At 42.9% G+C, this 14,051-nt stretch overlaps 1 protein-coding gene across 7 annotated transcripts in view; it reads left to right on the forward strand.

Annotated features, from left to right (window-relative positions):
* acacb (acetyl-CoA carboxylase beta) overlaps positions 1-14,051 on the forward strand; it is a 172,334-nt gene that overhangs the window by 135,100 nt on the left and 23,183 nt on the right. For 4 of the 7 annotated variants that reach the window (XM_063034605.1, XM_063034603.1, XM_063034604.1 and 1 more), the window contains 3 exons: positions 7,299-7,568; positions 8,836-8,933; positions 13,682-13,802. In XM_063034605.1, coding sequence (XP_062890675.1) covers positions 7,299-7,568; positions 8,836-8,933; positions 13,682-13,802 — 489 coding nt within the window. Of the gene's footprint in view, positions 1-7,298; positions 7,569-8,835; positions 8,934-9,268; positions 9,319-9,525; positions 11,501-13,681; positions 13,803-14,051 lie in introns of those variants that run through there. The other 3 variants (XM_063034608.1, XM_063034609.1, XM_063034610.1) reach the window with 3 other exon arrangements.

Below are 14,051 nucleotides of genomic sequence, written 5' to 3' on the forward strand. Positions count from 1 at the left end.
CCTGCTGGCATGAGTAACTAGCCCATGCCAGCCCCGATGGGCTCTGTCCCTCCTTTCAGCAGTCTCTCCAGGCCGTCACCAGGTCTTTCCCTGGTTGTCAGCTGCCCTTTCGCAGCGGTCACTGGTTTATTACAGATATTCAGCTTGATTAATAGGACTGGATGTTACAACCCCTAAAGTTTCTGCACCGCACTTGACTTGAGTGGAAGCAGTTCTTAAAGATGACCACTAGATGATGTTACTACCATTACGACACATCTTCAGTTGTGTACCTCCACATCACTGGGTGTTTCAGCCTTTTATCACAAGACACCCTCAGCCGAGGCAGGCCCACCACAGGCTGATCTGACCTGGGTGTGTGTCTCATGGTTAGTCTCCAGATGGTCACTTGGCAGCCCAGACAGCATCCCTTCTCTTCAGCCACAGCTAGTGACTGCTCGTTTCGGCGGCATTAGCAAGTGCTTTGATTGCCTTCCTATGGACCTGCCCTCTGACCCCTACTTCCCCCAGCAGCCTTACGGTGGAACTGGCTACAAAACCCCTGCACCTCACCTCAACCGGGCGCACTGTTACGTTCCGGCCTCGCTCCTCTGCTTCAACTGGAAGGTTGGCATATCGCAGCCTTTTCCGTTCGTAAGCCTCATCCACGGCATCCTCCCAGGGGATCGTCAGCTCAATGATAAAGATGTGCCAGCAGGAGTTGGACCAAAGGACCAGGACAGGCCACAGGTTGGTCGTTGCAATTTCAGATGGGAAGGTAAGTTTCTGGCTTAAATCAACATGCATTTCCCAGTCCCTGGCTGCACTCAGTGGGCATGAGTTGTGAGGCAAGGGGTTAGCCCCCGGTTTCTCTCCTTCTCGGATGAAGGATGATCTGAAATCACTTGACTCTACTTAACTTCACTGAAGCACATTTAATACCGCGAGTTTTAGTTTCATAAGTTTTATCGCTTCGAGATTGTGTGTATTGCTAGTTGCTAATAAAGGATCGAATACAGTTCTTCAACTCTTTGACCATAATTATTGTATTGATACAGGATAACTTCCCGTACACGTTGTTCAGCAGTGGCAAGGTTTGTTTGAGTAGCTGCTACAACATGTACACTGCCAGATTTTTCAATGGGCCTCTGGACCAAGGTGTACAAAACAGTACATATAACTCACACACAACACAATGTAATATTACCACAAATTCCAGAAGATACTGGCCAGTATAACTAAAACTCTTTAAAAAAAAGACAGAAAATAAGATTTATTTAAAGTGCAGATGGTGCATTTGCCAATGGGTTAGTATAATGCCTCATTACTATAAGCTACATAGATTCAAAACAAGAATTTATACCAATACGACTCAAACAGCATGCATTATACATACTGACATCAACGGTGAGATATGTGCACATTTGTGGATCTGATTTTTTGTATGAAATTCTACAAATGTTTGTAGATTATAAAAGTAAAACATCTAGTATGAAATGTATCTGAAACACCATAACCCAGAATGATTTGAACATGGAACTCAGAAATGTGTGAATTACTTGATACAAATAGTAAAGGCATACTTAATAGCAAACTAGTTTTAATAACATGAGAAAAAAGGAGTAACCTGAGTCTTTGTGTTAGATCAGGGGTTCCCAACCTGGGTTCCACGGACCCCTTAGTTAATGGTAGGGGTCCATGGCATAAAGGCAGTTGGGAACCCCTGTGTTAGATGAAGAAAACAAAATACTTACACAGAGTATTGATAACAAGCCAACCATTACAATTTACCAGTACTATATTGAACATCAATTATTATGCTTTTTAAAACCTCTGGAAGTCACAAGTTAGTGACTTCTAGCTGTGATGTATTTTTGAAGGTTGATTGGCTGTGCATTGTAGGGAAAATTTACAAAGTTCAACTTTGCAAAGTTCAAAGCAAATTTATTATCAAAGTACTTGTACATATAATGTCAACATATACAACCCTTGAGATTCATTTTCTTGCAGCATACTCTGTAACTCTACAGAATGATTGAAAGACCACACAACTTGGTGTTCAACTAGAGTGCAGAAGGCAACAAACAGTGCAAATGCAAAAAGCAAGAGTTATAATAATAGTAAATAAATAAATAAGCAATAAATACATGAGCTGAAGTTCCTTTATGCACATAATTCCATGCAGAGCAGTGAAATAAATCAACTTTTTAAAGATTAGCTTTATTTGTCATTTTTGCATCATTTGCATCGATGACCAACACAGTGCAAGGATATGCTGGGTGCCACCCACAAGTGTCACCATGCTCCAGCACCAACGTAGCGTGCCCACACTTACTAAATCCTAACCCATTTTTGGAATGTGGGAAGAAATCGGAGCACCTGGAATAAAAACCTTAGCGGTGATGAGGAGAGCACCTAAACTACTTTCAGACAGCGGTGGGAATTGAACCCATTCACTGGTATGTAAAGCATGCCAGCTGCCACACTTCCATGCTGCTACATGTTTTGAGTTGTAGCTTAGATAGCAGAAAAGCCATTAATTGTCCATATTGGTTATTACAACTATATATATTTCTAGTCTTGTATTTCTTTAAATGTGAGTTACAAGTGGAATTAAATGAAGTTTAATCCTCAATGGAGGTAATTACAACAGCTTTGCTCACTCCTCACCTCATTGCCATACACACATTAGCAGCCAAGTTCCACACATGCTGCACTTTAAAAGTGAAGTGTTAGACCATAAGACAGGAGCAGAATTAGGCCATTCGGCCCATCGAGTCTGCTCTGCCATTTGATCATGGCTGATCCATTTCCCTCTCAACCCCATTCTCCTGCCTTCTCCCTGCAACCTTTGGTGTGTGTTTTGGAATGTCCTGAGGAAATTGTACAAGAGTAAGTTTTGGTTCCTGTTTTGGCTGAATTGTTCTTCATGGTAAATGCCAAATGCCAATTAAAATTGGACTGAAACTTGTTCAAATTTTATTAGAGAATTTACCCTGTTTACTATCCAATGAATGCTGGTTTTCTGAAGCAGTTCTAGTTTGCTATTAAAATATTAACCAGAAGGATTAAAATATTCTTCAAGGCCATGTTTCCATTATCTGCAATTATTACCAGTATAATAGCCAGGGAGTATTTAGATCTAAAACAAAATGCTGATAGTCTGTAGTATTTCCTTCCACAGATGCTGCCTGATCTCCTGAGTTCTTCCAGCATTTTGCTTTGCTGCAGATTCCAATCTGTTTTGGCTTTGGTGTACTTTCAGATGTTTAATATAATCTTCCCTGATAAATAAGAAAGGCTTTTGTTAAGATGTTGCCTTGACTAATTAAATAGAAACCATAGAAAAACTACAGCACAGAAACAGACCTTTTGGCCCTTCTTGGCTGTGCCGAACCATTTTCTGCCTAGTCCCACTGACCTGCGCACGGACCATATCCCTCCATACACCTCCCATCAATGTATCTGCCCAATTTATTCTTAAATGTTAAAAAAGAACCCGCATTTACCACCTCATCTGGCAGCTCATTCCATACTCCCACCACTCATTGTGTGAAGAAGCCTCCCCTAATGTTCCCTTTAAACTTTTCCCCCTTCACCCTTAACCCATGTCCTCTGGTTTTTTTCTCCCCTTGCCTCAGTGAAAAAGCCTGCTTGCATTCACTCTATCTATACCCATGATAATTTTATATACCTCTATCAAATCTCCCCTCATTCTTCTACGCTCCAGGGAATAAAGTCCTAACCTATTCAATCTTTCTCTGTAACTGAGTTTCTCAAGTCCCGGCAACATCCTTGTAAACCTTCTCTGCACTCTTTCAACCTTATTAATGTCCTTCCTGTAATTTGGTGACTAAAACTGAACACAATACTCCAGATTCGGCCTCACCAATGCTTTATACAACCTCATCATAACATTACAACTCTTATACTCAGTACTTTGATTAATAAAGGCCAATGTACCAAAAGCTCTCTTTACGACCCTATCTACCTGTGATGCCACTTTTAGGGAATTTTGTATCTGTATTCCCAGATCCCTCTGTTCTACTGCACTCCTCAGTGCCTTGCCATTTACCCTGTATGTTCTACCTTAGTTTGTCCTTCCAAAGTGCAATACCTCACACTTGTCCGTATTAATCTCCATCTGCCATTTTTCAGCCCATTTTTCCAGCTGGTCCAAGTCCCCCTGCAGGCTTTGAAAACCTTCCTCACTGTCCACTACACATCCAATCTTTGTATCATCAGCAAATTTGCTGATCCAATTTACCACATTATCATCCAGATCATTGATATAGATGACAAATAACAATGGACCCAGCACTGATCCCTGTGGCAAACCACTAGTCACAGGCCTCCACTCTGAGAAGCAATTCTCTGCTACCACTCTTTGGCTTCTTCCATTGAGCCAATGTCTAATCCAATTTACCACCTCTCCATGTATACCTAGCGACTGAATCTTCCTAACTAACCTCCCATGCGGGACCTTGTCAAAGGTCTTACTGAAGTCCACGTAGACCAGGGACCAGGGGACTCAACTTTTTTCACACTGCGGACCGGCTTCATATTGACAATATTCTTGCGGACTGGCCGACCCGGGGGTGGGGGGGGTAGGGTTGCCAACGAACAAGAGTAGCAGTCGACTACCTTGGGTTTACCTCGAGAAAGACTACAATGACCATGACACCTTGCACGGGCATCAGTGCGCATGCGTGATTTGCGCATTCGCGTACGTGCCGATTTTTTTCTACAAATAGTTTTGGCGATTCTGTTCACGGGGTGGGGGAGGGTGGTGTTAATCACGAACACAATATAGCTGATAAGTGGCTAATACACCCAATTTCGTTTCTAAAAGGGTTTATCTAACGAATTTAATATTAAACTCACAGCGCGTATTTTCCTCACATGAATATAGCAATAAGTCAATTATCAGGGGAGCTTGAAGTAAGTGTTGGACGAACTTCCAGCAGAAGTGGTAGAGGCAGGTTTGATATTATCACTTAAAGAAAAATTGGATAAGTATATGGACAGAAAAGGAATGGATGGTTATGGGCTGAGTGCAGGTCGGTGGGACTAGGTGAGAGTAGCGATCTACACGGACTAGAAGGGCAGAGATGGCCTGTTTCCGTGCTGTAATCGTTATATGGTTATATAAGTCAATAGCATCATAACATTTTAAGCAACGTTTGAATATTAAACACACAGCGCATATTTTCCCTGTATGAACATATAAAATCATTGCAACACACCAATATTGCTGAATCAGTGGGAGCCTTGGGCTTGTTTCCCTGCAACAAGACGGTCCCATCGAGGGGTGATGGGAGACAGCGATACTCGAAGGGGGTTCCTTATGTCCAGTCTATTCTGCAATTTAGTTTTCGTTGCATTCATTGCAGAGATATGTTGGAAATGGAAGCAACATTTTCAGCGCTTTCATGGCTATCTCAGGATATTTAGCGTTGACTTTGATCCAGAATGCCAGCAGAGATGTTATGTCAAACATACTTTTCAGCTTGTCATTTGCAAGCTCGAAGAGTTGATCTCCTTCCCACGCCGACATGGATGATGCACGCGTAATGACCCCGCGTGTGTAATGGCTGAACAGGGAGTGACAGGGAACGAGGAAAGGTGCAGCTGACTCATATCGCCAAATCATATCGATTCCTCGCGGCCCAGTAGCACATGCTTTGCCAGTTTCCTTAGTAAATACAGACGCAAAAAAACCATTTAAGATCTCCCCCATTTCTTTTGGTTCCGCACATAGCCGACCACTCTGATCTTCAAGAGGACCAATTTTATCCCTTACAATCCTTTTGCTCTTAATATACCTGTAAAAGCTCTTTGGATTATCCTTCACTTTGACTGCCAAGGCAACCTCATGTCTTCTTTTAGCCCTCCTGATTTCCTTCTTAAGTATTTTCTTGCACTTTTTATACTCCTCAAGCACCTGATTTACTCCCTGTTTCCTATACATTTCATACAACTCTCTCTTCTTCTTTATCAGAGTTGCAATATTCCTTGGAATACAAGGTTCCTTATTCTTATTCACTTTGCCTTTAATCCTGACAGGAACATACAAGCTCTGCACTCTCAAAATTTCTCCTTTGAAGGCTTCCCACCTACCAATCACATCTTTGCCAGAGAACAACCTGTCCCAATCCACGCTTTTTAGATCCTTTCTCATTTCTTCAAATTTGGCCTTTTTCCAGTTTAGAACCTCAACCCTAGGACCAGATTTATCCTTGTCCATGATCAAGATAAAACTAATGGTGTTATGATCACTGGAACCAAAGTGCTCCCCTACACACACGTCCGTCACTTGTCCTAACTCATTTCCTAACAGGAAATATTGCATTCCCTCTAGTTGGTACCTCTATATATTGATTTAGAAAACTTTTCTGAACACATTTTACAAACTCTAACCCATCTAGACCCCTAACAGTATGGGAGTCCCAATCAATATGTGGAAAATTAAAATCCCCTACCACCACAACTTTATGTTTCCTGCAGTTGCCTGCTATCTCTCTGCAGATTTGTTCCTCCAATTCTCACTGACTATTGGGTGGTCTGTAATACAATCCCATTAATGTGGCCATACCTTTCTTGTTTCTCAGCTTCACCCATAAGGACTCAGTAGACAAGCCCTCTAATCTGTCCTGCCTGAGCACTGCTGTAATATTTTCCCTAACTAGCAATGCTACCCCCACCCCACCTTTCATTTCTCTGCCTCTATCACATCTGAAACATTGGAACCCTGGAATATTAAGCTGCCAGTCCTGCCCCTCCTGTAGCCAAGTTTCACTAATTGCTATAACGTCATAATTCCACGTGTCAATCCACACCCTCAACTCGTCCACCTTCCCCGCAATACTCCTAGCATCGAAATATATACATCTCAGAAGATTTTTACCACCACTCACAACATTTCTATTTGTTGCTTTGCTTGAACTTTTAACATCATTTATTTTCACCCCAGCCACACTGTCAGCTCTGGCACTCTGGTTCCCATCCCCCTGCAAATCTAGTTTAAAGCCTCCCCAACAGCACTAACAAACCTCCCTGAAAGGATATTGGTCCCCTTGTAGTTCAAGTGTAACCCGTCTCTCTTGTACAGGTCGCACCTGCCCCAGAAGAGGTCCCAGCGATCCTGAAATCTGAAACCCTGCCCCCTACACCAGTTCCTCAGCCACTTGTTCATCCTCCAGAGCATCCTATTCTTACCCTCACTGGCATGTAGCACAGGTAGCAATCATATCTTTTCAGATGTAATAATAATTATATATGGTTTTACATAAAATATGACCGTGTTGTAATTTCTTCAGGTAGGAATAGTGGCTTGGAAAATGAGTTTAAAAACTCCGGAGTATCCTGAGGGGCGTGACATTGTTGTCATTTGTAATGACATCACCTTTAAGATCGGCTCATTTGGCCCAGAGGAGGATTTGCTGTTCCTGCGGGCATCACAATTCGCCAGAGCAGAAGGCATTCCAAGAATTTATATAGCAGCTAACAGTGGTGCCAGGATTGGGCTTGCTGAAGAGATAAGGCACATGTTCCAGGTTGCTTGGGAGGATCCGGATGATCCATACAAGGTAAATTCTACATTTCTGGTACTTCTCTGTTTAGTGTCAGTAACCTAGTCTGGGTGGTGGGGTGGAGATTCATCTCTACCAAAGGAGGTGTAAGGCTCTCCTTCCCTCCACTAGCCTGGTCGTATGAGCAGCTGCTGCAGATCACAAGTCCTGGTTATGTGACCACTGATGCCAGGCAGACAGTATCTGAGGAGTACTGATAATGGCTGGGGTCACCCGCCTTGTCCAGAAGAAGGCAATGGCAAACCACTTCTGTAGAAAAGTTTGCCAAAAACAATCATGGTCATGAGACCACGTTTGATCGCCTATGTCATACGACACGGCACATTATGACGATGATGAACCTGGCCTGAGCATTGAGTACTACCCTGATATGTTTCCATTTGGTCAATGGAGCAATGTTTTAGGCAGAGATACAGTAGGTTTAAGTCTAGCTTTATTTTGTTTTAATTACATCTGAAGAATGTCAGACAGAAAATGATCCTACGGTCCATACAGCACAGTCCCACACAGTTGTATATTTTTTGTTTACTGGAATACACCTTCTCCTCCCCTCAGAAAAAGCAATTTGACAGGATTGTGAGCAGAGGGGTACTTCTGGCAAATTGCATCTTGGGCCATCAAGCTAATCCAGGATGCTGCCTCTGGATTCTTTAAAGACATTTTACATGATGCTCACCCTATTCAAAATCAGGTCCAGCTGGCTCCTCCAGTGTAGACTGAGAGAAGTACTGTTGTTGAAAGGGTGATCTTCATAGGCACAGAAAGCGCAAGCAGGGTAACTATTTCACAAGTGTCTATAGTAATGTTCTAATATTACATTACACCATAGTAACCGAAATAAATGGACATAATTTGGAAAGTTTGCAGCTCGAGTGGTTGATGGTTGGACTGAGTTGTTCTCCAATCTTGGCAATTTACTTACAAACTAGGTTCGTCATCATGATATGGTAATAAAATATTTGCAACTAAACCGCCAAGATTGCAGAACAATTCAACCCAACTGAAATAAACCTTATCCTCAAATGCAAATCATATGGATTTTCTAAATTAGGAATCCTTAGTTTGTGTTGGTTGTTAATGCAATTAACACATTTCACTTTATGTATTGATGTACGTTTGATAAGTAAATTTATCTGAATACCACTGGTCAAGAATGTAATTTTGTTCGATGTTTATGTATGACTTTTGGGTCTATTGAAATGTGCAAAGGAGGTTCTAATCCCCACTGTTTAACTGCTTTCCTAATATTCATTTTCTTTGTTAGGGCTTCAAGTACCTGTATTTAACACCTCAGGACTACACCAGAATTAGCCCTATTAATTCAGTGCACTGTGAGCATGTGGAAGAGGATGGAGCATATAGGTGGGTGTCATCGCAGCACACATTCAATGTCTGAAATCTCTGGTTCACATTTGAAAACGGGAGAGGGGTGGTAAAGGGCACTACAATTCTGCTGTACTTTTATTGATGAGTTGATAAAGATTGTTACAAATAGCTTTCTCAATGATCCATTTTATTTAACTTGAAATATTCCTTTAAATAGACATACCACACTCCTTTATTATAGAAACTAAACCATTCTAGTAGCTCTCAATAACAATCGAATAAAACTACTGCTAGCTAATAATGGTGCAATAGTTCAATTTAATATCAGAGAATGTTTACAGTATACATCCCGAAATTCTCACTCTTTGCAGACATCCACAAAACAGTACAGCTACTAGGACTTGATGTTTCAATCTGTATGGTAAGTTGGCACTCTCGATGTTGGCGGTGGGTTTGGAGTGGTGACAAGGAGGGAGGGTAGGTACCTCATCGGGGTCATCAGGTGGGCACCCTCCTTCTTTGACTTTTCGTTGATAAGCCCACGACGTCTCCAGAGGGCTCAACGGTGCTACGTGACGTCCCAGATACACCCCACTCAGTTCCATACCCTCCTGTCTTCATCTTGCAGCCCAGTTGTTGTCTTTCCTTTTAATCCAAATCCAATTGCTGCTTTCTTCTGCAAAGAACCTTGAACTGAAACAAGCAACACACACAAAATGCTGGTGGAACGCAGCAGGCCAGACAGCATCTATAGGAAGAAGCACAGTCGATGTTTTGGGCCGAGACCCTTCATCAGGAGTCCCGTGTATAACTCTGTATGCCTGGAAATGCTGTTCTTGGTGTAAATATATGTTTGGACATACTGTTATTTTATTAAACAGCAAAGTTGTGTTATCCCTGCTCTGTAATAATGTATCAATGTCTAGAAATCTCTGTGTGTAACACAAATGCCTAGAAATTGGACTTCATCCTTGGTGCCCAAAATGGAAGCCCCATTAAGTACTAACATCCTCTTGGTTTTCACAAAAAATTACAAAATTAGGTAAATATATAAATAGTAAATATTTTAGGGTGGCTTTCATCCTGATTGTTACTATAAAAATGCAACTGTGTAGTTGCTAACAGCCCAGGAGAGGAGATACCGGAGGCAGTATTGGAGAGAGCAGAGGTTGCTGTAGCCATGTTGGAATCCGTATTTGGCTGCGGACTGGCCCTTCCCATCAATGCTGACCTCCAGTGTTCACATGGTTGAAGGCGAGCTGGACCAGGGCAGCATCCCATGCACCATCAGTCTATAAGCCATGCCACTCAGGGACTTGGGCTATGCTATTCTTTGCTGACTGTATGTTTTTCTGCTAGCGTAACTGTGCTGTGTGCAGTGTGCTGTTGGCACTGCGTTTTATATCTTGGCCCCAGAGGAACGCGGTTTCATTTAGCTGTATTCATGAATGTGGTTGAATGATAATTAAACTTGAACTTGAGCTGCCTGCAAAGGTTGCAGCAATCATATCTTTGCCATCAGTAGTCAAGGTTTCAGCCTTAATGAACCCTTCCCAGCACAATGGCATGAAGCAGAAAGGTGAGAGAAAAAACGAAGGGGAGGAAACACATATCGTCAATATACATCGTAACAGTACACCCCAGTCCTGCAACAGTGTAGATCAGGTCCTGAGCTACAAGGCACAAGCTTCCCGGTCTCTGCTGTGCATAGCTGTGCTAGACGCTGGAAGACTCAGAAACAATTTGTAAAAAACGCCAAGTATTTTATGTGCAGACAGGCAAATGCAGGGAGCAACATATTGCTATCACTTCATTTCACACCTTTTTTGGCAAGTTGCTACAGGATATGCAGCTTGTTGTACCAGGAGTTGAAAATAAAATTGATATATTGTTCCAAATTCTGTCAGGAAGGCAAAGATGACCCTCCATATTATTATGTAAACCAACTATGTCAGAGTCATGACAGCTCCACTGAAATGCATCTCTTCCAAAAATGCCTGGTCCATTTCCACAGGGCTGGATTTCAGCAAGAAATTGTTACTGTCGCGTTATGGCTTGAATGACACTGCTTATATGCCCAATTTGCACAGAGAATACGGGCACAAATGGACCAACGTTTTTGGCTTTCATATTAGTATGTTTAATATTCTGCTTGCAAATTAAGTGCAAGCTCTGTTGATATGCATATCTATCGTGCTTCAACCAATTTGTGAAGCTGTTAGAGCAGAGTTACTGAGTAACTGTGAAGGTTCACAAATTACATCTTTTACATGCAAAGTACCTGTATGTCTGCATGAAAATTGCTCTCTCAGTTTAGGATAAAATTGCCTTGGGTTTCCTATGTTGTACTATTTCAGTCCATGTTTCTATCTGTGATACAACTTCAAGGCTGAAGCATCCGTCTGCCTCGAAGGACAATAGCTGACGATCATCATCACAAGCCTGGGCAAAAGGTACGGAGATCCTGAGATGCCCATTCGTCAAGATCCCTCTCTCGGCCTCACCAGTGGAGTCCAAAGGAAAGAACATTGAACATAGAATAGTACAGCACATTACAGGCCCTTCGGCCCACAATGTTGTGCCCACCCTCAAACCCTGCCTCCCATATAAGCCCCCACCTTAAATTCCTCCATATACCTGTCTAGTAGTCTCTTAAACTTCACTAGTGTATCTGCCTCCTCCACTGACTCAGGCAGTGCATTCCACGCACCAACCACTCTCTGAGTAAAAAACCTTCCTCTAATATCCCCCTTGAACTTCCCACCCCTTACCTTAAAGCCATGTCCTCTTGTATTGAGCAGTGGTGCCCTGGGGAAGAGGTGCCGGCTATCCACTCGATCTATTGCTCTTATTATCTTGTACACCTCTATCATGTCTCCTCTCGTTCTCCTTCTCTCCAAAGAGTAAAGCCCTAACTCCCTTCATCTCTGATCATAATGCATACTTTCTAAACCAGGCAGCATCCTGGTAAATCTCCTCTGTACCCTTTCCAATGCTTCCACATCCTTCCTATAGTGAGGTGACCAGAACTGGACACAGTACTCCAAGTGTGGCCTAACCAGAGTTTTATAGAGCTGCATCATTACATCGCGACTCTTAAACTCTATCCCTCGACTTATGAAAACTAACACCCCATAAGCTTCCTTAACTACCCAATCCTCCTGTGAGGCAACTTTCAGGGATCTGTGGACATGTACCCTGAGATCCCACTGCTCCTCCACACTACCAAGTATCCTGCCATTTACTTTGTACTCTGCCTTGGAGTTTGTCCTTCCAAAGTGTACCACCTCACACTCCTCTGGGTTGAACTCCATCTGCCACTTCTCAGCCCACTCCTGCATTCTATCAATGTCTCTCTGCAATCTTTGACAATCCTCTACACTATCTACAACACCACCAACCTTTGTGTCGTCTGCAAACTTGCCACCCCACCCTTCTACCCCCACATCCAGGTCATTAATAAAAATCACGAAAAGTAGAGGTCCCAGAACAGACCCTTGTGGGACACCACTAGTCACAATCCTCCAGTCTGACTGTACTCCCTCCACCACCACCCTCTGCCTTCTGCAGGCAAGCCAATTCTGAATCCACCTGGCCAAACTTCCCTGGATCCCATGCCTTCTAACTTTCTGAATAAGCCTACCGTGTGGAACCTTGTCAAGTGCCTTACTAAAATCCATATAGATCACATCCACTGCACTACCCTTATCTATATGCCTGGTCACCTCCTGAAAGAACTCTATCAGGCTTGTTAGACATCAAGCTTATGAAGCAGTACGTTTAGCACCAGCTTGGCCACTGGAGCTGCCGGAAGGATGTTCAGTGATGTCCAGCTGCCTTGGGGACTCCACCCTGGATTTTCTGTTTGGGTTTATTCCTGTGGCCTTTGTCTCTCCCGAGGTTGCCCACAAAGCAGTGGGGCTAACTACCCGTAGCTGGGGATCTGTTTTTCGAGCAGCAGGGTGTGTCCACACACCAGTGGGCCTGTGCAGGGGCCAGACCTCCTCCCCGTCCTCTGTAGTTCAGCTGGATTTCCGAAAGGAGGTCAGTTTCCTTGTGTCGCCAGTGAGGAGGCGCTGCCTGAGACTTGCTGCTGGAGAGGCTCTGTACTGGCAGGGAGAGACTTACACATCCTGCAAGACTGCTAGCCAGCAGTGGAAGCTAAAAGTGAGAGCAATAAGCACTACCCACTACACTAGCATACTGGACGTGTCACAGCAACCATTTTAACAGCAGGCTGAAGCATATATATTCTGAACCTTCAGCAGTCCCTTCAGTTCGAAGTTCAAAGCCAGTGATGCATCACATCATGACACTAAAATTCACTTCAATTTCTGACTGTATTATATGCTGTTCCCAGTTAAAATTTAGTTTAGAAATCTAGAATAAATCATGAATGCAGATATTACTATTGTTAATATGAAGAGAAGGAATTTTATCTAACCAAGATCCAGCAATCTCCTAAACCTAAATTGACATTGATGGACATTCTAAAATGGATTAACCATTCTTCCAGCTACTTCAACTAACACTATGAACCATAAAGATATTCCAATGACTATAATGATAGCTATTAACTCTCTTCTATGTCTGATATGATAGCAGGAGGGGTCTACTTCTCCAGACTATCAGAAAAGAATGTACAGTATGTTTTTGGTGAAATTATGTCTTTGTATGGAAGCAGCATTTTATTCGTGAAAATACTACCTTTGGGCTTTATTCCAAGCAGAAGTTACACCAATGTGCGTAGGCTCCTAAATGTGACCTTTCTAAACGTTTTCTAGATATGTCATAACTGACATTATCGGCAAGGAAGAAGGCTTGGGAGTGGAGAACCTACGTGGAGCTGGTACCATTGCTGGAGAATCCTCCCTAGCTTACAATGATATTGTAACAATCAGTCTGGTAAGTGTGACTGACCCTGCTCTGTCAGAGTCAGGTTTATAAGGGAATCTACAATGACGTTGCTCAATTAAGCTGGGTGAAAGGCTAAGCAGGCCAGGCAGCATCTATAGAAAAGAGTAAACAGTCAACATTTCAGACCAAGAGCCTTCGTCAGAAGCTCAAGTCCCGGAGAAGGGTCTCAGCCCAAAACTTTGACAGTTTACTCTTTTCCACAGATGCTGCCTGACCTGCTGAGTTCCTCCAGTATTT

This window comes from Mobula hypostoma, chromosome 27 (assembly GCF_963921235.1).
Source record: "Mobula hypostoma chromosome 27, sMobHyp1.1, whole genome shotgun sequence".
Lineage (NCBI taxonomy): Eukaryota > Metazoa > Chordata > Chondrichthyes > Myliobatiformes > Myliobatidae > Mobula > Mobula hypostoma.